At 65.9% G+C, this 25391-nt stretch overlaps 2 protein-coding genes across 4 annotated transcripts in view; one reads left to right on the top strand and one right to left on the bottom strand.

The window, feature by feature from the left end:
- SCAP (SREBF chaperone) overlaps nt 1–6469 on the top strand; it is a 57908-nt gene extending 51439 nt beyond the window's left edge. For all 3 annotated transcript variants that reach the window (XM_083823234.1, XM_083823233.1, XM_083823235.1), the window contains exons 18-24: nt 78–648; nt 1356–1441; nt 1925–2007; nt 2828–2994; nt 3493–3573; nt 4213–4419; nt 4639–6469. In XM_083823234.1, coding sequence (XP_083679360.1) covers nt 78–648; nt 1356–1441; nt 1925–2007; nt 2828–2994; nt 3493–3573; nt 4213–4419; nt 4639–4884 — 1441 coding nt within the window. In that variant the 3' untranslated portion in view covers nt 4885–6469. The remainder of the gene's footprint in view (nt 1–77; nt 649–1355; nt 1442–1924; nt 2008–2827; nt 2995–3492; nt 3574–4212; nt 4420–4638) is intronic.
- A 118-nt stretch (nt 6470–6587) lies between these two features.
- PTPN23 (protein tyrosine phosphatase non-receptor type 23) lies at nt 6588–20576 on the bottom strand. Its single transcript, XM_083823232.1, has 25 exons — nt 19825–20576; nt 18554–18628; nt 18264–18391; nt 17923–17999; nt 17059–17108; nt 16585–16716; nt 16303–16383; nt 15850–15981; nt 15655–15702; nt 15220–15276; nt 14419–14477; nt 14126–14205; nt 13826–13940; nt 13483–13548; nt 13054–13199; nt 12464–12784; nt 11884–12038; nt 11610–11761; nt 11261–11440; nt 8702–11000; nt 8267–8451; nt 7969–8073; nt 7709–7847; nt 7514–7627; nt 6588–7421 (listed from the first exon to the last, which is right to left on the bottom strand). The coding sequence occupies exons 1-25, from the start codon at nt 20059–20061 to the stop codon at nt 6840–6842; spliced, it is 5715 nt and encodes a 1904-aa protein (XP_083679358.1). The 5' UTR covers nt 20062–20576; the 3' UTR covers nt 6588–6839.
- Nucleotides 20577–25391: the final 4815 nt, after the last annotated feature.

The raw sequence follows: 25391 nt of genomic DNA, 5'->3' as shown, positions 1-25391 counted from the left end.
TCGGCACCCCTGTCCCCATCCCAAGCCCTCCGACTCGGTGAAGACGGGAGCGCTGACCTCCTGTTCCTGTCTTCCAGGTTGCGAAGGGACAGCAGCGGCATTTTTGATTACCAGGAAAGCTGGGATCACAGCCCGGATGGCAAGAACAGTCTGGACGACTCCTTTGAGAACAGCCACCAGCTCAAGAGGATGCTCGGCCCGCCCCAGCCTCCCCTCTTCTGTGACCAGCCGGACCTCACGTCCCTCATCGACACCAACTTCTCCGAGCAGGTGAAGGTGCCCGAGTCGGAGACGCGGCTCCGGGCTGTGGGCGGTCGCCAGAAGGAGGCCGGTTACGACTTCAGCAGCCTGGTTGGCAAAGTGTACGAAGAGCACAGCACCTCGAACTGCGTGAACTTCGCCGGCCTGCCCGCCCCGCACGGCCAGGCCGGGTTCTGCGGCGGCACCGGCAGCCCCCGGTCCCTGGGCTGTGGCAGCGAGGAGGGAGGCTGCAGCAGCCGCAGGAGGAGCCTGGGGGACGAGTCTTTTACGGGCTTTGACAAGTCATCGCCGCTTCCTTCCTGGGGAGGAGACTTGGAGAGCTCTGTCTGGAGCCTGGACCTGCAGGGGAACCTCATCGTGGCCGGCCGCAGTAACGGGAAGCTGGAGGTAAGGGGCAGGGCCCGCTGCCAGCCCGGCACTGGGGGCCTGCGGTGCGCGGTGGCCCTGCGGGGCTGCTGCCAGGGGCACGGGTCAGGACAGGCCCCATTCCTCTTCTGCACCGAGCACCTCGGTGCTTCAGCTTAGTTCTCTTTTAGAACAAAACAGGAATTGTGGTATAGTGCCTAGTGCCACCTAAAACAGGTTTTCTGAAGTACTTGAAAGAAATTCTCCTCTATCACTACTGAAATTCTCCTTTATCAGTACTTTGCTCATCTTCTTTTCTTGTTCTTCAGTGTTGACGTACTTCATTTCAAAGGAGGTTCTTAGTATAAGGAAAAAAAAGCCTCAGTGTTAAATAGTAGCAGCGCTCTTTAAGGCTGAAGGAGCTTGAAGACTGCCACGTCATTAGGTAGCGTTACTCGTCAACCACAACGCAAAATAAGATGAGTGGGAACTCGACAGGAATGGCACAGGTTTTGAAGCAAGCTTTGATTGGAAATGTCCATCTCCAATGAGAAACTTTCAGAAATAGTTCGATTTGAGTTTGGTTTTTGGAAACTAAATCAGAATTTTTCCTTCTGGGTGACAGCAGCCTGCCCTGCGGCCAGGGGATGCGTGCGGCGCGGTGCAGGCCCGCGGCCGCGCGGCTTCACTGCTGCGAGGGCGTGGGGGCCTCCTGCTGGGGCTCACGCAGGAACTCTTCCCCCTCTCAGGTGTGGGACGCCATCGAGGGCACCCTCCGCAGCAGTAACGAGGAAAGCCAATCTGGCATCACGGCGCTTGTGTTCCTGAACAACAGGTAGTTGTGTCGGTGCCTGGTGGTCCCCACGGGGAGGGGAACGTGGCGGTGTAAGCTGGGATCCCTGCCCTGGCACTCTGCTGCCGTGGCCTGACTCTGCTGGGAAGTCGGGGAAGCTTCCTGCCACGTGTCCACCTCATGCAGAGCGTGGTGGGGCGAGGTGTCCTGGGCCCCGCGCTCCGGGGCTGTTCCAGCAGCCACTTTTTTTTATACGTGTGTATTCGGTCTTTCTGGTGGCTGAGTGTCCGGAATAACTGTGAGAGCTGATGCCTTTGGGTCACCGGTTTCTGCTCAGACCTGTTTGGTCTTACTCAGGAGGCTTTTCCATCTGCTGGTTTATTCTGTGGCCTGAGCTCGACACAATTTCCGAGTCCCCTTCCTTGCCATCAGCAGTGGCTCCTCACAGGGGGGCTGACATAGTTTGGTCCTGGGGCTCCTCGCGCTGTGAGGGCAGCTCTTCACCTGTGTGCATTTCTCCCCCAGGATTGTTGCTGCCCGGCTGAATGGCTCTCTAGATTTCTTTTCGCTAGAAACACACACGTCCTTCAAGCACCTGCTGTTCCGAGGTAAGCAGGCATCTCGCACCGTCTTCGTGAGCTTTTTGTGATCGTGCTCTGCTCCAAAAAGCCCTGCGCTGCAGGATGCCAAACCAGATGTTGTGCAGGAGTGAAGAATAATTTGGGAATTCCCTGTGGAGCATTTGGAGTGCCGGTTTTCTCCAGTGCCTAAGTCTGGAGGGTGGGGGACGCGTTCTGGTGTCAGCTCTTCCCTGCACCTCTTTCCTCTCCCACCTCTCACTTATTTGCTCACGCAGCAAGGTCTGGTTTTGTTTGCACAGCACGTAGCCCCACGCAGCCAGGAGGTAGCGCGGGGCTTCGGCACAGCCACGACACACACAAATTAAAATACCAGCGGTGGCAACTGGTTTGCAGTGCTGGGGCTCGTTTGAGTTCTTCATCTGATCTCATTTGAGATCTTCAGGGATCTGTCTTGCCAAAGGTGTAGGGCGCTGATTCACAAAGGGGAGCGCTGCTGCCGAGCTGGGTGTTTGAGACACTCGCTCTGTTTTTTCCGTGTATCCCAGGACGGTTTGGGTTGGCAGGACCTCAAAGCCCACCCAGTTCCAACCCCTGCCGTGGGCAGGGTCCCCTCCCACCAGACCAGCTTGCTCAAAGGTGCTTTGCTTGAGCAGCTGTAGCTACTGCGGGCGTCAGTCAGGGTGCTGAGCGGTGCAGGGGCTCTTTGGGGGACCCAGGCTCAAGTTCTCCCCGAGTTCAGCACCGAGGCATCCCTGATTCGGCCTCTCTGGGTGATGCTGGGCACTTACCCCGGGGCTCAGGGCTGCGTCCTGCTGCCGTGAGCGCTCAGCTCTGCGTTTTGCCGCAGGAGCCCCGAGCAGAAGCAGCATCCCGTCCTCCCCCGTGTTCAGCAGCAGCGACATCATCGTGTGTCAGCTCACCCACACCGTGTCCTGCGCCCACCAGAAGCCGATCACGGCGCTGAAGGCCGCAGCCGGACGCCTGGTCACGGGCAGCCAGGACCACACGCTGAGGGTAAGGCTTGCTGCGCGGCCGCTGCACGTTGCGGGGGCGCAGCGGGGACGCCTCCACGCGCAGGGAGGTAGAGGAGTGTTGGGGATGGTTGGTGGAGGCCAGTCCAGTGCCCTCCTGCAGCTCCCAGCTGTACTTGTCTGCCTGGACCTGGCTCCTCAGTGGAGTAAGGTCAAAGCCCTGCGCAAGGTGTCTGCCAAAACAGAGCAGAGATCCTCCTGCCTGAGGGCTGAGCGACCTCATAAGTAGCAAGGTCTGGGTTCTGGGTATCTCTGTCTTCCCCTCGTCCTTTCCAGCAGTAGCTGTCCCTTCTGCCATGCACGTTGTCCCCCTGCCCTGATGCTGCCTGACGGGCATCGCCCTCTTCCCCTGCAGCGGCACGCAGTGAGCTCGCTGCCCTGCTGCCGTGAGGGGGGATGGCAGTGAGAAGGGCGACCTGAGAGCTGCTGCTTCGTTAGCAAGAGCGCGAGGGACGTTCACCTCTGCCCTTCTGCCCTGCAGGTGTTCCGGCTCGAAGACTCGTGCTGTCTGTTCACGCTGCAGGGCCACTCAGGAGCCATCACAGCCGTGTACATGGACCAGGTAAGGCCCGGCTGGAAGAACAGCCTTTATTTGAGATTTATTTTAGCCAAAGGGACCCAGCTGCGACCCTCTTCTGGTCTGTGCTTGGAGAAGTTGGGGTGCGCTTCCCGAGGGGGCAGAGGGCTCGCTGGCCCCTGCAGCGGCGCGCTCACCAGCTGCTGTGCAAGCTGGGGCATCGCTCTCCTGCCCCGCTCGCTGCAAGCAGAGCAGTCCCTGGACACGGTTTGTCCCCGTCCTGTCTGCAGCGGGAATGCCCCATTCCTGTGAGCCTCAGAAGGCAGAGCCAGGAGCATGAGGCTGAAACTGGCCCAGGAAATACTCTCCGCCCTGTGACTGTCTGCCTGCCTGGGGACCAACCTTCTCCTGGAGGCGGCTCGTAGGTTTTTGCTGCTCTGGCGTTACCCCCAGCGCATCCTGCTCTAACGCACGTACGGAAGCAGTGAAAACGCTGAGCCAGCAGTTCAGATTTCCCTCCCACGCTTTGCTTTGGCAGCCCAGGATCGTGCCCAGAGCGCCGGCAGCGCACGCATATGGGATCAGCCTGCGTGTGCAGCGCCCTCCCGGGGCCGGGCGGTCAGGGAGGAGGGCTGCCTGCTCTGCTGCGAGGTGCCTGACCTGCTTCTGCCCCTGTGCTTGCAGACGATGGTGCTGGCGAGCGGAGGCCAGGACGGTGCCATCTGCCTGTGGGACGTGCTGACCGGCAGCAAGGTCAGCCACATGTACGCCCACCGAGGGGACGTCACCTCGCTCACCTGCACCACGTCCTGCGTCATCAGCAGCGGCTTGGACGATGTGATCAGCATCTGGGACCGGAGCTCGGGCATCAAGCTCTATTCCATCCAGCAGGTCGGTAGCAGGGAAGGCTCGAGGGTGCTCAAACGTGACGTGCAAACGCTCGGAAAAGACCAGATCCAAGGCGAAGCCGGGCCTCGCTGCTGAGGCTGCGAGGCTCCGGCCCCATTTTCACCCGTGTGCATGGGCAGGGCCGGCAGAGGGGCCAGGGCTGAGCCTCTTTGGGCACGGCAAGGTGGCCGGGCGTGCTCAGGGCGCTCTCGTTCCTCGCAGGAGATGGGCTGCGGCGCCAGCCTGGGCGTGATCTCCGACAACCTGCTGGTGACGGGCGGCCAGGGCTGCGTCTCCTTCTGGGACATTGGCTACGGCGACCTGCTCCAGACCGTCTACCTGGGGAAGAGCAACGAGTCGCAGCCCGCCCGGCAGATCCTCGTGCTGGAGAACGCCGCCATCGTCTGCAACTTCGGGAGCGAGCTCAGCCTGGTCTACGTGCCCTCGGTGCTGGAGAAATTGGACTGAGGAGGGAGGCGGAGGAGGAGGGGCAGGTGCTGGAGCCTGGGGCAGCGAGGCAGGCGGGCTTGGCGCCCGGCCCCCTTCCGTAGGCGAAGGCAGCACAGGCGGATGTGGTGCGTGGGCAGCGCAGCGCTGCTCCCCGGGGGCGACAGGCTGGGGACAGCAGCTCCGTCGCCTTTGCTCCTCAGGAGCTGGACTCCGGTCCCCCAGCAGTGCGCAGGGCCCGAGCCCGGCTTCGTCTCCCCCCGTCCCCTGCGTCTTCAGCGCTCTCTGAGGCAGGGGCGTGCGCGTGGCCCCGGGCTGTGCGCGCTGGTGCAGAGGCTCTGCTCCCAGCACCCTGCTTGGGACAGGAGCTGTAGAGCACGGGGCCGGAGCGGGAAATGGGGACGCGGTGCTGTTGGGGTGGTTCCCCGGAGCTGAGCGGGGAGAAGGAATGATGGCAGCGGGTGCTGCAGCGTGACACGGAGCTGGGTGTCTGCGCGTTGCCTGCTGCGTTAAAGCCGTGTCCCGGACGGGTCCCAGCTCTGCTCGCAGCCCGCAGCGGGGCAGGAGGAGGCCGTCGCATGTGGCACGGCCCAGCCTGCTCCGAGCCTGCCCCCTGCCACGGCCACCCCGGCGCGCGGTGCCCAGGAGCGGCTGCGGGCGAGCCCCACGTGCCTTCGAGCGCGGGCAGGGCCCTCGCCCGCCTCAGTGGGCTGGCCCTGCCTCCTGTGGGCCCCGTGCTGCAGCAGCTCCCGCCCTATTTATTTATGTGCTGTATATATTTATTTATTCTGGCAGGAGGGCGGGGGAGCTGCAGGCCGTAGCGCTGGCACCGGGGCGCTCGCCACGAAGCCGCCGTAGTGGAGCTGCCTCCCCCCCACCCCGGGCCGCCCTCCTCGCGCTGTCCTTCGCCCGACCTGCAGCGTTGGCACCTTCCTCCTCCTCCTCGTCCTCCTCGTCCTCGTCCCCGGGGCAGGGGAGGCGTTTCTCAGGTTGGGCCCTGGGCACCCAGCCCTCGCCCCGGCCTCCCTGCAGAGGGGGACAGAAAACACCCGTGGGGCAGGGGAGCGGGGCACGGCCTGCGGCAGGGGGGGGACCAAAGCGCCCTGGCAGAGCTCCAGGGCTGCGGGGAGGCCCTGGCCCCGCGGCTCTCCCAGAAATTCCTCGCTGTGAGGTCCCAGCGAGGGGGGCTGAGGCCCGGCGGCCACCCCCTGCTCGAGCAGGGGAGCGTGAGTTTTGCTTATTGGGGGGGGGGGGGGAAACGGGGCCGTTCCCTTCCGTGCCTGCGAGCAGAGCCGGGCCCCAGCCGCTCAATCGCGCTCATCGCTCCAGTAAACGACGCCGATGTCCGTTAATCGAATCCTGCTGATTGTGGAGGCGGCGCGCGGGGGCCCAGAGCGCGGCGGCAGCAGGGAGGGAGGCTCGGGGGGGGTGCCCTCGCTGCCGCCCAGCTACCCCCCCCCCCAAAACCCCGCGCCCCCGCCGTGCCTCGGGTGGCCTTAGCCGCGCTGTACGCTTCGCTCTGTACAGCGGCAGCATTTTTTGTACCGGATCGTGTTTTATAAGGTGCGCAGAGACACCGCCATTAAACAGAACTAACCCCCCCCCCCCATGGCTGTGCTGATGGTGAAACGCCCCCCCCCCCAGGGCTGTGGGGACAAAGTCGGGGAGGGGACACGGCCCAGCCCCCCCCCCCCACACACACCCCAGCACCGCAGGGGCCCAGCGCCAGAGCAACCCCTTTATTTTAGTAGCAAAGAGCTGAAAAAGTCAGTTCTGAGGGAGTGAGAGAAGGTGATCGGCGCTGCTACACCTGTACAAAGCTGGGGGGGGGGGGGGGGGGGGAAGGCAGGGCCCCCCCTGCGCCCACCCCCAACCCCCCCGGGGGCCACCCCAGCACCCTGGGAGGCAGCAGTGGGGGGGCAGGGGGCCGTGGCTGTAGTGCAGGGTCTGGAGGGGGGGGCTGTGCCACCCCCCCCTCAGCTCTTGTTGAGTGTCCAGAGCGGGTCGAGCATGCTGAGGGGGTCGTCGGTGGGCCGGGGCCCCCGCAGCCCCTCGCCCGTCTGCGCCTGGAGGAAGTTCTGCTTGTTCATCCGCTGCTTGCCCTTCAGGGACGCGTCCAGGGTGAAGGCCTCGGGCGTGAGGGAGGCCAGCAGCTCCAGCGAGGAGGAGGAGGGAGCGGAGGCCGGGGGGGCCGGGGGCTCGGCCGCGGGGGGCTTGGGGCTCTCCTCCACGTGGTTGCTGCTCTCAGCCTCGGCAGGGGGCTCGGGCACGGGCGGCGCTGGGGGGATTGGCTCAGGGAGCGGCGCGGCGCTGCCATCCAGCACGCCATCCAGCGCGCCGTCAGGAAATGGCGCCAGCGGGGCAGGATCAGGCCCGGGGACAGGATGAGGCCCAAGGGCAGGATGAGGCCCAGGGGCAGGATGAGGCCCCCAGGGCCCCCCGATCTCCCCCCCGACTCCCGCAGGCTTGATGCTGAGCTTGGCGATAGTGGCCTGGATGGAGCTGATGGACAGGTCCCCCCCCAGCACCAGGTCCTGGGGGTCCTGGTGGAAGTAGAGCTGCAAGGAGAGAGCCCTGTGAGCGCCGGGGGGGTGCTGGCCCTCCCCCACCGCCCCCCACCCAGGCCCGCAGCCTCCCCCCCTGCTCCCACCTTGGGGGAGGTGCTGTTGGGGGGCTTGGGGACGGGCGGCGTGCCCACGCCGTGGCGGTGCAGGACCTGCTCCGCGTGCTGCAGGACGGCCTCGTAGCAGAACTTGAGGTGGAGCTGGAGGGGCGAGAGCAGGGTGAGCACCCCCAGCACCCGGCGGGGGCCACCCCAACACCTCCCCCCCCCCCACCCCGCTACCTTCTCCTGGAGCATGTGCTTGCGCTGCTGCCGCAGGCGCTTCACCAGCTGGGCCAGGTCGGGGATGCCGTTGCCCGCCTCCACCTCCTGCATGGCCGCGTACAGCAGGCAGAAGGCCCCGGTGCGGCCCACGCCGGAGCTGCGAGGGAGACGCGGCCACGTCAGGCGCGCCCAGAGGCTGTGACAGGCCCGGGGGGGCACCCCACAGCCCCCAGGACCCCCCTTCCTTGTCCCAGCGCTGGGTTAAGAACCCCCCTCACCTGCAGTGCACGACGACGGGGGTGTGCAGCGGGCGCTGGTGCAGGTAGTGGCCGTGCACCTCCTGGATGAAGCGCAGGAGGCTCCCCTTGCTGTCGGGCAGGCCCCTGGGGGGGTGAAGGGACCCTTACTGAGGAGGGGGCCCCCCCTCTCACGCCCCCAGAGGGGACGGCGCCCTCCCCCTGGCAGTGCTGGAGCCCCGCAGCCCCCAGCGCTCCGCCAAAACCTCCCCCTGCCCCCCCAACACACAGAGCAGGCCCCCCCCACACCCCAATCCCCCCCCCAACCCCTCTGTCATACAGCTCGGGCCAGGAGGTGAACTGGAGGTGGACGACGGTGCGCTTGAGGCTCTGGTCGCGGTACTGCAGCGTGATCATCCGCTCCACGTGCGTGGGGGCGGCCCGCAGGCCCGTGAGGACGAGCGTGACGGGGCCCTGCACCACGGGCTGGCCCCGCTCCGCCGGGAAGTAGCGCAGCACCTTTTGCTGGGGGGGGGGGGAAGAGGGAGAGGGAACGGGGTCAGAGCAGACACGGGGCAGCCCCGCAGCACCCCTTAAAGGCTCAGCACCCCCTCAAGGCCCAGCACCAGGCTCTCCCTGGCCCCTCAGGGCACGCAGCACCTCGTGGCATGGCCACGTCTCCCACCTCGGCGTGCGATGGGCGCCACGAGAGGTGAGGAAGCCCAGCGCACGCGTGCCCCGCAGCCGCGCTCCGCTCCTGCTTGGGGGGGTCTACCTTGTCCAGCTCCTGCTCCGACACCAGCATGACGACGACGGAGACCTTCTGCTCGTAGATCATGAGCCAGAAGTCGGCGGCGGTGCCCAGCAGCGGCGCCTGGGTGGCGATGACGGTGGGGCAGTAGGGCGAGAGGTCCTCCACCCTGCTGGCGTTGATGTAGTCGTCCTTGCCTGAGCGCAGGACGATGCGGTTCCGGTCATAGGGCATGATGTCCTGGTGCCGGTTCTTCATGGAGTAGCAGCGGGCGATGGCGATGGAGAGCTGCCGGGCGTCGCGCTCCTGGGCGTCCTGCAGCTCCTTCCACACCGCGTCCAGCTCGGTGACGGCGCCGCCGCCGCCGGGCGCCGGGCGCTCCAGGCGCTCCACCAGCCCGCGGAAGCGGTCGAGCTCAGCCAGCAGGCGCAGGACGCGCTCGGGCTTCTCGTAGGGATCGTTCTCGATGAGCTGCAGGGCCTTGGGCTTCTGGCCCTCCTTGGCGTCGGCCTTGGTGGGCTGCAGCAGCGGCTGGCCCACGGCCGCCTTGGAGCCGCCATGCTGGCTCTCGGGGCTGGAGGACAGGAGGTCGTCGGTGGAGGAGCTCTGCCGCTGGAAGGGGGCCTCGCCGGGGCCCGGGGCCGCGCCGGGGGTCAGCGAGGGCGGAGGTCTCTGTGGGGGGGCACCGGAGCCGGGCACCAGAGCCGGGGGCTGCAGGGGCACGGCCGGCTGTGGGGACGGTGCCGGGGAGGGGACCAGAGGGCCCTGCACCACCGCCGGGCCCTGCATCTGGCTCAGGACCGGGCTGGGAGAAGGGGCGGCGTGGTGGGGGCCCGACTGGCTGGCGGGGGAAGGCGGCGGGGGGGGCCCCATGGCCACGGTGCCGGGGGGCGCGGCGGGGCACGGGGCAGGGCTGGGGCAGAAGGGGAGGGCGGGGGAGCTGGCGGGCACGGGCTGCAGCCCCCCCAGGGTGGGGTGCAGGGGCTGTGCTGGGGGCACGCTCTGCCCGGGGGCTCTGGGCACCGGCCCGGCGAAGGGCAGGGCCCCCGTGTGCGGGGGGAGCCCGTGGGGGGGCAGCTTGTCCTGGCCGGGCAGCGCGTAGAGCTGGGGGCACAGCGGGGGCTGGCCAGGGGCTGGGGGGGGCAGCTGCCCCACGGGGCCGGAGAAGGGCTGCTGGGCAAACTGGGGGGGCAACGGGGGCCGGGCCGGGGGCTGGAAGGGCAGCGGGAGCTGGGGGCGCCCAGGGGGGGGCAGGAAGGGGGTTTGGGGAGGGGGGAACTGCTGCTGGGGGCCACCCAGGCCCTGGGGGCGAGCTGGCAGCTCCACGCCGGGCTGCAGCTGCGCCGCGGGGGCGAAGGCGGGGTGGGGGGGCTGCCCGGGAGGGAAGGGGCACGGAGCTGGCTGCCCGAAAGGCTGCTGCAGCCCCCCCGGGGCGTAGGGGAAGGAGGCGGGGGGGGCGCCCGGGCGCTGGGGGGGCAGAAAACCACCGGGGGGCACGGCGGGGCCCTGGCTGGGGAGCCGTGGGGGGGCCGCGCAGCTGGAGATGGGGGCCTGGATGCTGTCCACGGTGGTGGTGGCCGGCCGGGCGGCCGGGCCCTGCTGCTCGGGGCCACCCATGGGTGGCGGCTGGGCACCCACGGGGGCCGGCCCCATGGCTGGGGGCCTGAGGGGGCCGGGCGCGGGCAGCCCGGCTTGGCCCAGGCCGTAGGAGGCAGCGGGGCCGTGCTGCGGGGACGAGCGCGGGGGCAGCGCGTGGGGCCCCACGTAGCCGGGCTGCACCGCGCCCCGGGCCAGGGGGGCGGCGGGGAAGAGCTGGGGGGCAGAGGAAGGGGCTGAGCTGGGGGGGGGAGGGGGGGGGACGGCCGCCTGGGGGGCTGAGGGCTGCAGGAGCTGCGCCGGCAGCACCGGAGCCCCGCTGCCGTGGGGAAAGGCTCCCGGGGCAGAGGCAGGCACGGCGGCGTAGTGCCCGGGCAGGGCAGGGAAGCGGGCGGGGGCGAAGGGCTGCGCGGGCTGCAGCGGGGCGCTCGCCAGCCTGGCAGGGGGCAAAAAAAACTCGGGGGGGGGTCCGGGGGGGCGCAGCCCGGCTGCCAGGGCCGGGTCGAGGGCGAGAGCGGCCAGCGTGGAGGGGGGCAGGCGGGCCAGGTGCCCGGCCAGCACGTCGGGGGGCAGGCTGCGCAGCTCCTCGGGCAGCTGGGCCAGGCCCAGGGAGCCGAGCTGCGGCACCTCGGCCGCCTCCGGCCCGCCCGCATCCAGCTCCGGAGGCTTCTTCTGCAGGGCCGGCTTGGGGGCCGTGGGGCGGGGGGGCGGCTGCTTCTTCATCTCCCTGCCGGTGGGGGGGGGCAGCAGGCGTTAGGGGGGGGCTGCCAGCCCTGAGAACCAACCCCCCCCACCTCTCCTCCACCCCCTCGGGGACAGGAGGGCTCGCAGAGCCACGGCACCGAAGTGAAAACCCCGCAGCCCCGCCCCGCCCCCCTCCCAGCCAGCACCCAAAGGTGCTTCCCGCCTCGCTGGGGGGGTCGAAGCCCTGTGCCATGTCCCCCCCCCCAGGTCCCGCAGCGCCAGGGGCCCAGCGCCGCCACCTACTTCTCCAGGATCTGCTGCCGGTTGGCTTCGGCAGCCTGGCAGGCCGCCCGCGCCTTCTCCAGCAGCTTGGCGGCTTTCCCCTCCAGGTCGGTGTAGAAATCCTTCCCCTCCTGCGACTTCTTCATCAGGTCCTCGTAGGCTTCGTAGGAGGCCACCAAGGTCTGGACGGTGGTGTTCCACCTGGGGAGCCGGGGGAGGGAGAGCCGGCGTGGAGGTCGCATCCTGCCCGCGCCGTCATTGCCCTTGCCGTCATCGCGTTCCCCCCGGCCCCGCGGGAGCCCCCAGCACGCGGCACCCGCGCAGGACGGGCAGCAGGACGCCGGGTGAGAACGGCTCCCCCTCCACTCACTTGTGCTCCACCTCGGCCAGGGCCTTGCGCACGGCTGCGTATTTGACGTTGGCGTCCGTCAGCGCCTTCAGGATGTTCTCCTGGGCGGCCAGGTTCTGCTCCAGGTACACCTTGATCTGGTCGTACTTCTTCAGCTGCTCCTCGAAGAGTTTCTGCCGGGAGAAGGGAGGAGCTGAGGGGGTGGGGGGGGGCTGCAGGCAGCCACCGCCACCCCCCGCGGCGCCGGCTGTGACAGGGGGCACGCGGAGGGGCCCCCCCAGCCCCGAGCACCCACCTTCATCTCGGAGCGGTCGGCGGTGACCAGCGAGGTGGTGATGTCGTCCTTCTGGATCATCTCGCGCAGCTGCTGCTCCAGGGACACGCGCTGGTCCCGCATCTCCTGCACCTTGACCAGGATCCGCTTCAGGTTCTGCAGCACCTGCTTGTCGTCTGGGGGGGGGGGGCGGGGGGGCGCTCAGCGGCTGCAACGGAGCCGGCGCGGCGTCCCCAACCCCAGCCTGCTGGCGGGGCGCGAGCCGAGGGCAGGGGGCCAGCCCGCAGCCCCTCCTAGCACACCCAGCAGCCCAGCGGGGACGTCTGGGCCTCTGCCGGACACATTCCGTCCCCGCGCCAGGCTCCCAAGGCGCCAGGATTGCCGTTCGGACATTTTTTTGGGGGGAGACAAGCCCCCACCCTGGCTAGCATCGGACCACGCCGCAGGCCGACGCCGTGACAGCGCTGCCCAGGCGGCGGCACAGCGCGGCCGGCATTGACGGGAGCCCTGAAGGGGCACCACGGGGGGAGCAGAACCCGCGGCCCCCACCAGCCCGGGGGCATGAGCACGATGCCGGACAGCCAGCCCCCGCAGGGCTCACCTTCGGTCAAGGCGGGCGAGGGCAGCGCGGCCCGGACCTGCTCCAGCGGCCCGCTGAGGAGGCGGAGGTTGCCGATGTGCAGGTTCATGGCCTTGTGCAGCTCGGTGTTGGTGAAGCTGGCCTTCTCGTGCACCTCCAGGTACTTGGAGCACTCCTTGCTGACCTCGGCCAGCCCCGCTGAGGGCGGCGGGGGGGAGCCCTGCGGCGCCGGGCCCTTCCCCAGCAGCTCCCGCAGCTTCCGCTCCTGAGCCTCGTCCTCCTCCAGGAGGTCTCGGATCTCCTTCAGGGAGGCCTCCACGTCGGTGAAGACCCCGGAGAGCACTGGGAGGGCGGGACGGAGGCCGAAAGAGCTGAACCGGTCCCCGCCACAAGCCCCCCGGCCCCCATCCGCTCCAGCCCTGAAGCGCCAGCGGCCAACGGCCGGTCCAGCCCCGCGGGGAAGCATCGCACGCCACGACCGTCCAACAGCAAGGATGATTTGGGGTTAAAAACTTCACAAGGGCAGAGAATTTGGGACTGGAGAGGCCGCTCCCGACACCGAGCCCCAGCCAGGAGACGGACGGGTGTCCCACATCCCCCCGTGACCTTACCCTGCATGGACTGGACGAGGTTCTTGACGGTGTCGGGGCGCACGCTGAGCGCGGCGCACTTCTCCATCAGGACGGGGGGGATGTGGCTGTACATGTCCAGGTTGTCCACGGTCTCGGGGTCCAGCTGCATGGAGTCCATGAACTGGCTGCGGGCAGGAACGAGGCCCTGAGCGGCGGCTGAGGCTCCCCCGCCAGCCAAACGGGGGCGGGCTCCCCGCCTCCCCACCCCAAAACCAGGGGCAGAGCGCTTGCGGCATCGCCCCCCCGCCCCCCGAGGGACACCACGGCCTCGGAGACAGCCGCAGGCTGAATTTGGGGACCGGTCACCGAGGTCTGCCCGGAGCTGGGCAAACCGGGACCTCCCGCCGGGGTCTCGAGCGGGGAGGGGAAGAGGCCGGGGCCCCCGTTTGGGGTGCGCCTCACACGTACTCCAGCACTTCGTTCTTGGCTTCGATCTTGGCCATCACGTCTCTCAGCAGCTTGGCCTTCTCCTCGCTACGACAGAGCGGAGAAAATCCTTTAGGGCTGGGACGGGACTCGGGAAAGCTCCACCCCTACACCGCCGGTGCTCCGCGCCCCGCAGGAATCGGCCCGAGGACGTTTCGGGAGGGCGGTGGCGCCCCGAGGAAACCCCCGCGGCTGGGCTGGCCCCCTCCAGACCCCCGTCAGACGCAGGGAGGCTGAGCTAGGGCACGGGCTCCTCGCCGAGCTCGGTGCCGGGGCTGCGCAGGCAGCTCTGCCCCGCTCCCTGGGGCCGTTCCCGGGGACCCACCTGTAGAGCGAGGAGGCCTCGTGGGCAGCCATGGGCACCAGCTTGGCGAAGATGTCGGGGCCGGTGACAGCCGGGTCCGTGGGGTTGACGGGGAGGGCTTTCACCAGCGGGGCACCTGCGGTCCGAACGCAAACGCCCCCCGCTGGTCCCAAACCTCCTCGGTTCCCAAAACACGGCCTCCCGCTCAGCGCCCTCACCCCAGGCAGGTCCCAGGGGGTGCGGGGCATCACAAAGCCCCGCCGGGCTGCGGTGGGGGGGTCCCCGCGCGTGCACCCCCTCGTCAGCAGCTCGCAGCCTCACCTTTCACGGCCTGCAGGGTGTCCAAGGCGGGCACGGCTTCGTGGTAGATGAAGTCGTTGTCCTTTTTGGCCGAATTGTACCTGGAAACAAGAGGCGACATCAGGCCGACGGCAAGCAGGTGCCAGCCCTGGCTCCCTGAGCCTGCCCCCCCCCTCTTGGGATCGCCCCGGGAAGAGCCAGCAGCGACTTCCAGGGCACCGCACGCCCCACGAGCCCTTCCCTGGGCGTTTCTGTCCCCCCCAGAGAAGCAGGACGGCTGTGTCTGGGTCGGGGGGTGATCCTTGCACGCTCACTTGCCACCGATCACGTCCATGGTGAACCTCAGGGCTTCCTGGACGGTTTCGGGCTGGCCCTGCAGAAACGAGGGTGGCAGCGAGTTAGCGGAGGCGAGGGAGGGGGGGGGGGATTGCCCAGATGCCGGCGGCAGCCTCGCCAGCCCTCTCCTCGGGCCCCGAAACAGGACCGAGACTCTCAGGCTCCGCACCCCGGAGCTACTGGGCGAGAAACCCAGGCAGAATCTGCCTTCTCGGGCACTCCCAGATCCCGCGTCCCACATTTTCACACGCACACCCCCGTCGCGGGGGCTGCGCTCAGCTGCCGGAGCAGCGGGACACTGCAGGAGCCCAGCGCCGAGGCAGGGCCGAGCGCTGCGGACCCACGGCCCCTCGGGAGCTGCTGCCGTGCTCCCAAAGGATTAAAACCCAAATAAACGCCCCCCCCCCAAGGGAGAGGCTGCGCCCGCCTCCAGGTGCCTTTCAACATGCCTTGGCCCAGCGGGGAGCTGCCAGAGCCTTGGGGCTGGGCCGTCGGAAGTCCCAGAGGGACTTTGGCCCCCACACGGGCACCCCGAACGGCTCGGTCCCCGCTTCAGGAAGGGGCACTGCCCTCCGGGCTCAGGTCACTTCTGTTACCATCCCCTTCCTCAGCAGGGACAGCGGGGACAGAGGTTTCCCTCAGCACCGCTCCTGGAGCAGGGAGGCGGAAGGACTGCGCCCAAGGGGGATCCCCAGAAGCAGTAACAGACCAAAGACTTAAAAAAAAAAAAAAAACACCAAACACAACAACTCCTGCTGCCAGAGGGAGAAGGAGCGCACCTTCGCCAGCTTGATAGCCTCGTTGAGCTTATCCAGGGCGCTCTGGAAGTAGATGACCTGCGGAGAGAAGAGGAATCAGTCCCAGATTTGTCAGAGGTGCCAGAGCTGGCGCAGAAATAAGCGCCTCTCTTTCCTTGCACGGAGCACCACCAGCCCCCGAGGGCCGCGGCTTTGTTCAGCGGCTTCCCAGGCGCCCATTTCCCGCTCCCCCCCCCAGAACCCCGGGAACTGCTGGGGGGTCAGGAGAGAGGAGCCCCACCGGGAGCTCTGCACGCACCGCCCTGCGCGTCACCCCCCCGGCGCCTGTGGGAGGTTGTGGGCGCTCTCAACCACGTCCCCGGGGCTGTGGCAACCCCCCCCAAGGTCACAGCGGTGTGACACCCCAGGGGCAGGGCCTCAACCCGCGCGACCCGGGGTTGGCACAGCTCCGCTCACCCTTTCCCCGAACTTCTGCTGCTCCTCGGCCTGTTTTCCCATGTGCAGCTGCAACAGAACAAGCGTCAGAGCTCCCCGCGGGAGGGGGAGCTCTCAGACACGAAATTCAGCCCCCCCCAGCCCCACTCGCTGGCCGTGAGCAGGGCCGAGAGCGAGGGGTGCTCCCCCCCTCGCAGCCCCCCCCCCAGCCCTTACGTGGGCCACGGCGGCGAAATAGTAGATCTTCATCTGAACCAGCTTCTTCCAGTCCTTCTGGATCTTGCCCAGCAGCGAGGCCGTCTCCGAGTTCTCCAGCGCCCGGCAGGCCTCCTTGTAGTAATCCACCACCTGCGGGGAGCGGGGCGGGTGTTTGGAGAGCCCCCGGAGATGGGGAGGGGGGGGGACACCCGCTTCGAAGCGAGAGCGGCCCCCGAAACGGGCAGATTTGCTGACACCGGGCTTGGGTTGCCCCACCGACGCCTTTTGGGACGCGTTTTTAACCCGGAGGCGGGTTAAAACTGGGTGCCCTCTGAGGAAACACGCCGCCCTCACGCCTCGCTCGGGGGAGCCGCGGGCCGCTCGTGGCTCCTCGCGGGGGGGGACTCGTCCCCAGGCGTCACCCGGCAGGAGCTGGGCACGGAGGGGACCCCCCCACCTCCAGCAGCTCACCTGGGCGCTGATCCGGGCCACGAGGAAGCTCTTCCTGTTGTCCAGCATGGATTTCTCCAGCAGACACTCCTGCGCTTGGCCCTGCGAAGGAGAGGGAGGCGCTACCGGGTGTCCCCTTACCTCGGAAACCCGAGCCAGCGCCAGGGCCCAGCGGTTCCAGGCCCTTTTTTTCCCACCGGGATGCCCCCGGCGGCGCGGCGCGGAGCCCTCCCGCCTCCCGAGCCGAGCACGGAGCTGCCCCGGGGACGCGCAGGAGCTGCCCGGCACCCGCCGGCTTCCTACCAGCATGAGGTTGATGTTGAGGTTGAGGATCTGGTGGCTCATGTCCACGCTGTACGAGTGGGGGAAGTGGTCCCGCAGGTAGGTGAAGGCCCCGGCAGCGCACTGGAAGTGGGTGCACGACACCTTCATGCCCTGAGCAGACGGGAGAAGGCGCGTCAGGAACGTGCCGCCCGGCTGCGAGGAGCCTGAGGGCGGACTCGGCCTCGGGGGCGAGGCGCCGCGGGCTCAGGGTGACAAAACCCAGCTCGGCGGGGCTCAAACGCCGTTCGTGGACCCCCCCCCGGGACCCCAAGGAGCAGCTTGCGGAGGCCTGAAGCCGAGCTCTGAACCCAGAAAGCTCTCGGGGGCGTGCGTCGACGTGACGGCCGGGCTACAGCCGGGCCCTGAGCGCCGTCGGCGTGCGGCTGCTGGCCCCGGGGGGGGGGAAAACAAAGCCCCTTCGGGGATCCCCAGGGGCTGCTCGGGGCCCCTTACCTCCTCCGACACCCTCTTGTCCATGGCGCCCAGCATGGAGTGCAGCGCACCTGCGGGGGGAAAGGAGCGCGGCCTCAGCGCAGCGCCCGCGCCGGGCTCGCGGTGCCGAAGCCCCAAAAAGCGGGAGTCTCGCCCCAAACCCGCGGGCGGCCGGCTCCAGGCGGAGCCTGCGCGGTGCCAGCGGGGGCCACGTGCCGGGCACGCAGCTCCGCCGAAGGACTGCACGCGCGGAAGCCGCTCGACAGAGGGAAGCCCCCAGGCTGGCAGCAACCCCCCCCCGCCAAGCGTCAAGCATCCGACACCCCCGGGCGCGCAGACGTGTTGGTGCCCGCTCCAGGGAGCCGGGTTTAGAGGCGCGTTTCGGCTGCGGGCTGCTTCTCGCGGCTCACCGCTCCCCTCGGCGCGCCGCCGGCCAGCAAAGCGAGCTGCAGCCCTGGGGGGCGGGCAGTTTTCAGCGCACCGGCTGAGCGCGACCTCCCCTTTGGGTCCACAAAAGCACCCGCTGAGCCGCGGCGGCCCAAGGCTGGGGGGCGAGGGGGCACCGAGGGCGACGTCTGCTGCTTTTATGCCAGCTCTGAGGGGACGGGAGGAACCCGAGCGAGGCCGTCGCTGCGCCACGGAGGGTGTTTGCGACCCCGCGGCTTCAACCCAAAGCTGGCCCCCGGGGGCGCAGCCTCTAAACCCGCAGCCTCACCCCGACCCGGACGCTCCCAGACCAGGAGGAAAAGGGGGGAAGAAGGTTCCGGCACAAACCAGAGCCGGCCTCCCTTGTTTCTGCCCCCGGGGAGGGCTCCCGCGCAGCAGGGCAGCGAGGAGGGGCGTCCCTCGTGCCCGGCCGCAGCAGCGGCGCTCCCGGAGCCTCACCCAGGTTGTAGAGGACGCACGCCTGCTCGTACTTGATGTCCTCGTGAGTCACCGTCTTGCCCGAGAAGATCTCGGTCCTGCGAGGAGAAAGGGGGGCAGGGGGGGTGTCACCGGCTCCAGGTGAGCTTCCTGGCCCTGCCTCGGCCTCCTCAGCGCCACCCCCCCAGGGCGGGACGTCGTTTCTAGAGCTCCCCGGGACACCCCAGCGGCAGGGGAAGCCGTGCGGAAAGCACCACGAACGAGGAGCGGTCGTTGGAACGCCCGAGCTCCGCGCGGCGGGGAAAAGCGCGCGCCACGGGGGCACAAAGAGGCCCCCCCCGTGCCCCTGCTGCCCCCCTCACCACGCGATGGGGACCGCGGCCTCCTGCTCGGCACCCATCGGGATCCGGCTCTGCAGGTAGTGGAGCTGCCCGAAGTATTTCCGCAGCGTGCTGCAGCCCTCGAAGTCCCTGGGGACGTTCACGGCGTTCTGGGGGGGGAAAGAGAGAGAGGGAGAGGGGAGCAGGAGCCGGAAAACGTCGCGGCTCCGCAGGGAGCCGGCTGCGAAGCAGCTCCCGTGGCCAGCTGCGGGGTCTCAGCCACCCCGCAGGCTGTTTGGGGCTGAGCCCCCCCCTGTGCGCAGGGGGCTCACCTGCCGCAGCACCTCCAGCTTGCGCAGCTCCTCGTTGTAGTTCTCCGGGTTCTCCCCGTAGTTCTTCAGGACAAACTTGGGGGGGGGAAAGCACAGGTGAGGGCCCGGCCCCGCGCGACGGACAGAGAGCCAGAGGAGGCTGCGGGGAGAGCTCCCGGCGGCCTTCGGGGAGTGCAGGGGGGCTGGGGAGGGACCCTCGGGCACGGGGTGTGAGGGAGCGTCACAAACACCCGGGGGGAAGGCGGCTTTCCGGAGCGGATCGAAAACCTCCCGCCACGTACGGGCGTGGAACAAATCCCTGTGGGAGGCACCTGGGGCTGGCAGGATGGTGCTGAGCCAGCTGCAGGGCCGGACTCAGCCGCGGTGCCCCGCCCGGCGTCACCGCACGGCTCCTCTGCGGCCCCAAAACCGGCACCGGAGAAATCCACCACCCCCCCCCAGCCCCTTCCCCAGCCTGGGAGGTAAATAATCGGGTTTGTGAGCGGTGATTTTCCTCCGGCGGTGGCACTGCGGGGTGCCGGGGGCCGAGCCCCTCGTTCGGAGGTGCCTAACCAAGTCCTGACCCCCCCCAAAAAAAAACAAACCCAAGGGCAGAGGGGAGCCGCCTCCGCTGCCAGCCGGGAGCCTCGCAGAGGGCTGAGGGCTCCGTTTTGCGGGACCAAACGTCGCCGGGGCCTCAGAAACGGCCAGGCAGGGACGGAGAGCCCGAGGAACACGGTGAGCCCTGGCGGGGGGGGGGGGGGGGGGACACCCGCATCCCGCGGGCAGGGGGTGGACGGGAGGGGCCCGGGCCGAGGTCCCCGCGTCCTGCAGCCCAGGGACAGGCCTCCGGCACCGCGCCCGGCCCGTGCGGGGCTCGGCCCGGCTCCTGCCTCCGCGGCCCCTCGCCCAGAGAAATCGAGGAGCTCCGCGCCAGCCCCGCCGGCGCACAGGGACGCGTCCCCCCCCCTTCCCCTTCCCCTTCCCGAGGCGAGGCCTCCCGCCGGGCCCCGGGCAGAGCTTCCCCAAGGGTCCTCAGGGCTCCCTCCGAGGGCTCCCGCCCAAGGAGGAACCGGGCCCGGAGGCCGGCACCGGGGCAGGCCGGGACCGGAGGGAGGCCGCAAACCTGCCGACTCACCCCGCCACCGGGGCGGGCCCCCCTCAGCCCTCAGCCCCCCCCCAGCCCTCAGCCTCCCCCCAGCCCCCGGGCTCCCCTCAGAGGCCGCGGCCCAGCCCCGGTACCCCCTCGGTACCCCCCCCAAACCCCTCCCGTACCCCCCCCGGGCCCTCACCTTCTTGACGGCGGCGTTGAAGGCGAACTCGCCGGCCTCCTTCAGGTCCAGCCAGATCATGGGCATGCGGGGCACGGCCTCCATGGCGCCCGCCGGGCCCCGCCGCCCCCCCCCCACAGCCGCCGCCGCCGCCGCCGGCCCCGCGCGGAGCCTCACGGGAAACCGAGGCCGCCGCCACCGAGCCGCTTCCGGTCCCGCCCGGAAGTCCCGCCCCTCCTTTTCCTTCGCCGTTCCCATGGCGACGCGCCCCGCCCACCCCGCTTCGGGGCGGGGTTGCCGTGGCGACGGCTCGCTGGCGGGGGGGGTGTTGTCATGGCGACGCGGTTGCCGTGGCAACGGGCCTGGGACCCGGTTGAGGCCTACTCCGGGCTGCGGCCTGCACCGGGCGCCGCTAGGCCCGGCCCGCCCGGGGCCGCTCCTCCCCTGGGCAGCGCCGCGGGGCCTCGCCCGTGTTGTCCCCCAGGTCCCCCCCGCAGCTCGGGCAGCCCCAGCCCGGCTCCCCCGGGGCTCCCCTGGGGCCTGTGCCCGGTGCAGGGCGGCTGAGCTGTGGGGGGCACTCGCCTCTAGGCCCGAGGGGGGTGCCCGAGGTGGGAGCCGTACTGTGCCTGTGAGTAAAATCTCAAATAATTTTCTCCAGGCAGGAGCTTCTGTGAAGCTGTTTTATTCACGATCGCAATGGCGGGCGTCCTGCCAATTAGGAGCGCGTTTTAATAAACACATCATAACCTTTTATTCCCTATTACCTGACACCTGATCACCCCCCCCGTTTCCTCATTAGCTGAGTACTACAGGTTCACAAGCTGCTCGACGCTCCTCTGTACCATATATGTTCAATATCTTTTTCTTCAACCCTTTAATTTCTCCCTTTTCCCTTTTTGTTCCCCTTTCTTATGTTTTGAGAACTTGTGATCTTCGTTCTACTGTTCCCACACTGCTCATCCTGTTTATTCTCAAGCTTCTGCCTTATTTTGGAACAGTGAGGCCTTCTACTGTCCACTTATCTACTTGGCATTTCTCCTTGTTATGACTACACAACTACCTCGGAATACAGAAAATTAGTTCTCTACTGCAAAAACAACTTAGTTTCTCACACCTGCCGATGGCCCGAGGGTGCCCAGGCACCCGAGAAGGGCAGCGAGCGGGCGTCTGATGCACTCCGACCACCTCCTTTCAGGCTTTGAGGGGATTTAGTGCAGAATGTACCAATTTTCAGCACTTTGAAATGGCACGGAATTTCTCTCGAGCAGAGTGCCAGCAACAAATCACTTGATCCACCGCGTGAGTACCAATTAGGCGTACCGGAGTGTAGCAATTACATCTGACTCACAACACAAAGGTGAATTTCATCGCCGCTCTCAGCGATGTGCCTGCCGTCACGATGCCGGGCACACCCAGTGTCCGGGATGGAGTCAGTGGGCTGGCACCGCTCAGGGATGGGACAGCGGCAGCAGGTCCAGTGCTGCCGTCTTTTGCCCTGTATTTCCTCAGGGTGCTGCTGTCGCACCAAGGCTCCGTCCCTGCTGTTGCCGGCAATTGCCACACCATAAAACCTTTGTATTACTCTGATGCTACGCAGAGCCAAATTCACAGCTCTTGTAGCCAAAGAAAAGCACAAAAAATCTTCCACGACGAGGAAGCTCTCGCTCCTGGAGTCTGGAACATTTGGTTTGCCAGCAACAAGGCATCCTCCGGTTTCCTTCAGTACCAAGATGGGTTTGGCTGCTCTTGCAGCAGCCGTGGTCAGTCACTATTGCTCCCCCCCACACCCCTGCTTTTCTCTTCAGAGCTTCCTTCCATGTGTTTTTAGAGATAACAGACCGGTATCAAGGTTGTATTATAGAGCAACGTGAGGATTACATCAGGCACAGAGTGCTGGGAGCTTTGGTGAGCAGCCTTTAAAGCTGCCGTACCAGTGATGCTCAGTGAGGGTGGCTTCCACTCCTGTGAACCAAACCAGACCCTCACTATCACACACACTTTCCACTTCTTTTTCCTCTAAACATTTGCAAATTTTGGATTAGTGTTTTCTTGAGAATGTTGATTGATGGCCACCCCATGCACTACTGATGTTTTAAATGGTGCAAAAAAGGCATCTTCTGTCTAGTGCTCAACCAGTAAGTCACAAAATCACAGAATCATTAAGGTTGGAAAAGCCGTCCAAGCTCACCTGGTCCGACCACCCCCCTACCACCAATGTCACCACTAACCCATGGCCCCAAGCACCACGTCCAACCTCTCCTTGAACACCCCCAGGGACGGCGACGCCACCACCTCCCTGGGCAACCCGTCCCAATGCCTGACTGCTCTTTCTGAGCAGAAATGTCTCCTCATTTCCAACCTGAACCTCCCCTGGCACAACTTGAGGCCGTTCCCTCTGGTCCTATCACTGGTTATCTGTGGGAAGAGGCCGACCCCCAGCTCCCCGCACCTTCCTTTCAGGGAGTTGTAAAGAGCAATGAGGTCTGCCCTGAGCCTCCTCTTCTCCAGACTAAACACCCCCCAGTGCCCTCAGCCGAGACTCTTCTCCCAGGCTCATTTTGGTTATTCCAGTGCTGGTCAGGTATTAGTGGTGTTTCCAGAAAAAAAAAAAATGTCACGTATGACTGTGCTGCCTTCATTATTTACAGTTTGAGTGTGATTCAGACTGCAGCTCTTCAAGAACTGCTGCAGTGTGGGTTCATACCAAGGGGTCTATCCTTCAGGAACACACTTCTCCAGCATGGGTCCCCCTTCGGGGCTCTGCTCACAGAGGCCCCCCTGCAGACCCCTGCTACCAAAACCATACCACATAAACCCATACATGAAGATGTTGAACAGAGTGTTTGAGTTTACTTACTTCCAACTTCTGTAGTCTTCCTTTCTGTGTTTGAGTATGGCCAGGAGCCCCTTGCACATCCATGCAGCTCTCCTGGCACTTTTGCCTGACTTCCTCTTTGTTGGGATGCATCACTCCTGAGCTTGGAGCAGGTGATCCTCAAATATTAACCAGCTTTCTTGGGCCCTCTTCTCTCTGGGGCCTTATACCACAGGACTGGATTCTTCCAAGCAGATCCTTGAAGAGCCCAAATCCTGATTTCCTGAAGTCTAGGGTTATGTGTTTGCTTTTCACCCTCCTCCCTGCCTTCAGGACCCTGAACTCCACCATCTCATGCTCGCTGCAGCCAAGGCTGCCTTTGACCTTCCCATTCCCAGCCAGTCCACGTTGCTGGGGAGCATGAGGTCCATCAGAGCACCTCTCCTTGTTGGCTGCTCTATCACTTGGAGGAGGAAGTCATCACAGATGCGCTCCGGGAACCTCCTGGATTGCTTGTGACCTGCTGTGCTGTCCCTCTTACAAGGCTGAAGTCCTTGTAAAGTCCTTGTGAAGACCAGGGTCTGTGAGCAGGAGGCTGCTCTCGTCTGTCAGTAGAGGGCCACATCTGCTCGCTCTTCCTGGCCAGGCAGCCTGTAGCAGATGCGCACCATAATGTCACCTTCTCCTGTACTGCCTGTAATCGGTGGTCTGATTAAATCTTAAGGTCTCATGGGCTCCTCATCCACCCCCAGGCAGAATCCCAACTGCCCCTCCTCATCTCCCCAGTCTGTCCCTCCTAAAGAGCCCATTATCCCCTCATTGCAGCATGCCAGCCATAAGTCATCCCACCAAGTCTCCCTCATCCACCTTTCAAAGATGTCAGGACACTTGTTTAGGCTCTGGGGAGCCCTCTTTCTGAGCTTTGGGTTTGCTTCGGGCTTGGGACAGGGTTGTCCCCAGTCCAGAGACGTGCTCTGACCTTGGAGCAGGGCAGCCGTTCCCGGGGGCTCCTCAGGAAGATGCGCACGTCTATCTTGAAATTTCTCTGTCTCTGCTCAGGCCTTCCTCTCGACTGACCATCGTGTGAGAAAAAATCTCAATAATTTTCTCAGACAGGACCTTCCATGAAGCTATTTTAGTCACGATTGCAATGGCGGGCATCCTGCAAGCAGGAGCGCACAGTACGAGTTTACCATAACCCTATATCCCCTGTTACCCGACACCCGATTTCTCCCGTTTCCTCACTGGCTGAGTACTGCAGGTTCACAACCTACTCGACGCACTTCTATGCCATACACGTACAATTTAATTTGACCAACCGTTAATTTCTCCATTTCCTTTTTTTATTTATTTTTTCCTTCTTCTCTTGTGACTAGAGGGCCCGTGATTTTTGTTTTTACTGATTTCGTACTGCTCATCCTGTTTTTCTTAGCTATCCTCCTTATTTTGGGACAGTGGGACCTTCCCCTTATCTGCTTAACATACTCCCCGCTGTCACGCCTGCACAATCACTTTTGAATATGAAAGTTTAGTGGAATTTCCCACTGCAAAACCACCTTCTATCGCAAAAACACAACTTTGTTTCTCACGTATCTATGCCATTACCAAGCTCAGCAACCCAGGGCTACAAAAGAGCCAACAGGTGCTTCCATGGAAGACCAATTGTTGACACTCCTGGCCTTTTTGACACCAATAAAGCCTTTCTCTTCCCTCAGCGTCTCCTTCAGCGTGTCCCCTCAGCGCCTCGCTCGGTGTTTCCCTGTGGTGTCTCCTGTCGTTCCCTTCCCCTGGTGTCACCCCTCAGTGACTCCGCTCACCATCTCCCTCATGGTCTCCCTTCTTTCTCTTCCCTCGGTGACCTCCCCTAATCTCTCCGCTCAGCGCTCCCCCTCAATGACCCCCGTCAGTGTCACCCCTCATTTTGTCCCCTCAGTACCTCCCCTCAATGTCTCGCCTCCATGTCTCCGCTCACTCCCCTCACTGACACCCTCAGCGACCACCATTAGACCACCTCAGCGTCTTCCCTTTGTATCTTCCCTTGATGTCCCCCCTCTTTCCCTTCCCTCAGTGACCTCTCAGTGCCTCTTCCCAGCAGCTCCCCTCAGTGTCTCCCTCCAGGTCACCTCAACGTCTCCCCGCAGTGTCACCCCTCGGTGTCTCCCCTCATTCTCTTCATTCAGTGCCCACCTCAGTGTCTCTCCTCAGCACCTCCCCTCGATGTTTTCCCTTGGTGATGTTCCTCATTCCCGATGTTTTCCCTCCCTCATTCTCCTCCCTCACCCTCTCTACCAGCATCTTCCTCAGCGTCTTCCCTCTTTCTCTTCCCTTGGTGGCCTCCCTCATTCCCACCCCTCATTCTCACCCTCAGCGTCACCCCTCAGTGTCTCCCCTCAATGTCTTCCTTTGGTGATGTTCCTCAGTCTCTTCCCTCACCCTCTCCCTCAGCATCTCCCTCGTTCTCCTCCCTGTACGACCTCCCTCATTCCCTCCCCTCATTCCGTCCCCTCAGCGAGGGACAGGCTGACAGCCCTGGGGCACCTGGCACGGCACGGCAAGAAGGGCTTTGCCATCCTCCCCTCCCGCCACACACGTGGATGCACAGGGACCGAGTGCGGGGCCGAGGGATTTTAACGCGTTATATCCCTCGGGAGCACGTGGCAAGCCCCCAGGGCCGAGCAGGGGCTGTAGGGCAGGGCTGTGCGTTCCTGCTGGCTGCCGGGGGCCCACATCCGTGCCCCAGAGCGCTCCGTGTGCGGGCGGACGTGGGCACCCT

The sequence above is a fragment of the Anser anser genome (assembly GCF_964211835.1).
Source record: "Anser anser genome assembly, chromosome: 2".
In the NCBI taxonomy this organism is placed as follows: domain Eukaryota; kingdom Metazoa; phylum Chordata; class Aves; order Anseriformes; family Anatidae; genus Anser; species Anser anser.
Note: the sequence above shows the minus strand (reverse complement) of the source record. Positions and strands in the feature narration are given on the sequence as shown.

Excerpts from the sequence above, each read along its gene's own strand:
- PTPN23 (XM_083823232.1), bottom strand. The coding sequence starts at position 20,061 with ATGGGAACGGCGAAGGAAAAGGAGGGGCGGGACTTCCGGGCGGGACCG. Across the intron at positions 15,703-15,849 it reads ATTTCGCCGCCGTGGCCCAC|CTGCACATGGGAAAACAGGC; the intron begins GTAAGGGCTGGG and ends GTTCTGTTGCAG. Across the intron at positions 7,848-7,968 it reads CCCGTCGTCGTGCACTGCAG|CTCCGGCGTGGGCCGCACCG; the intron begins GTGAGGGGGGTT and ends TCTCCCTCGCAG.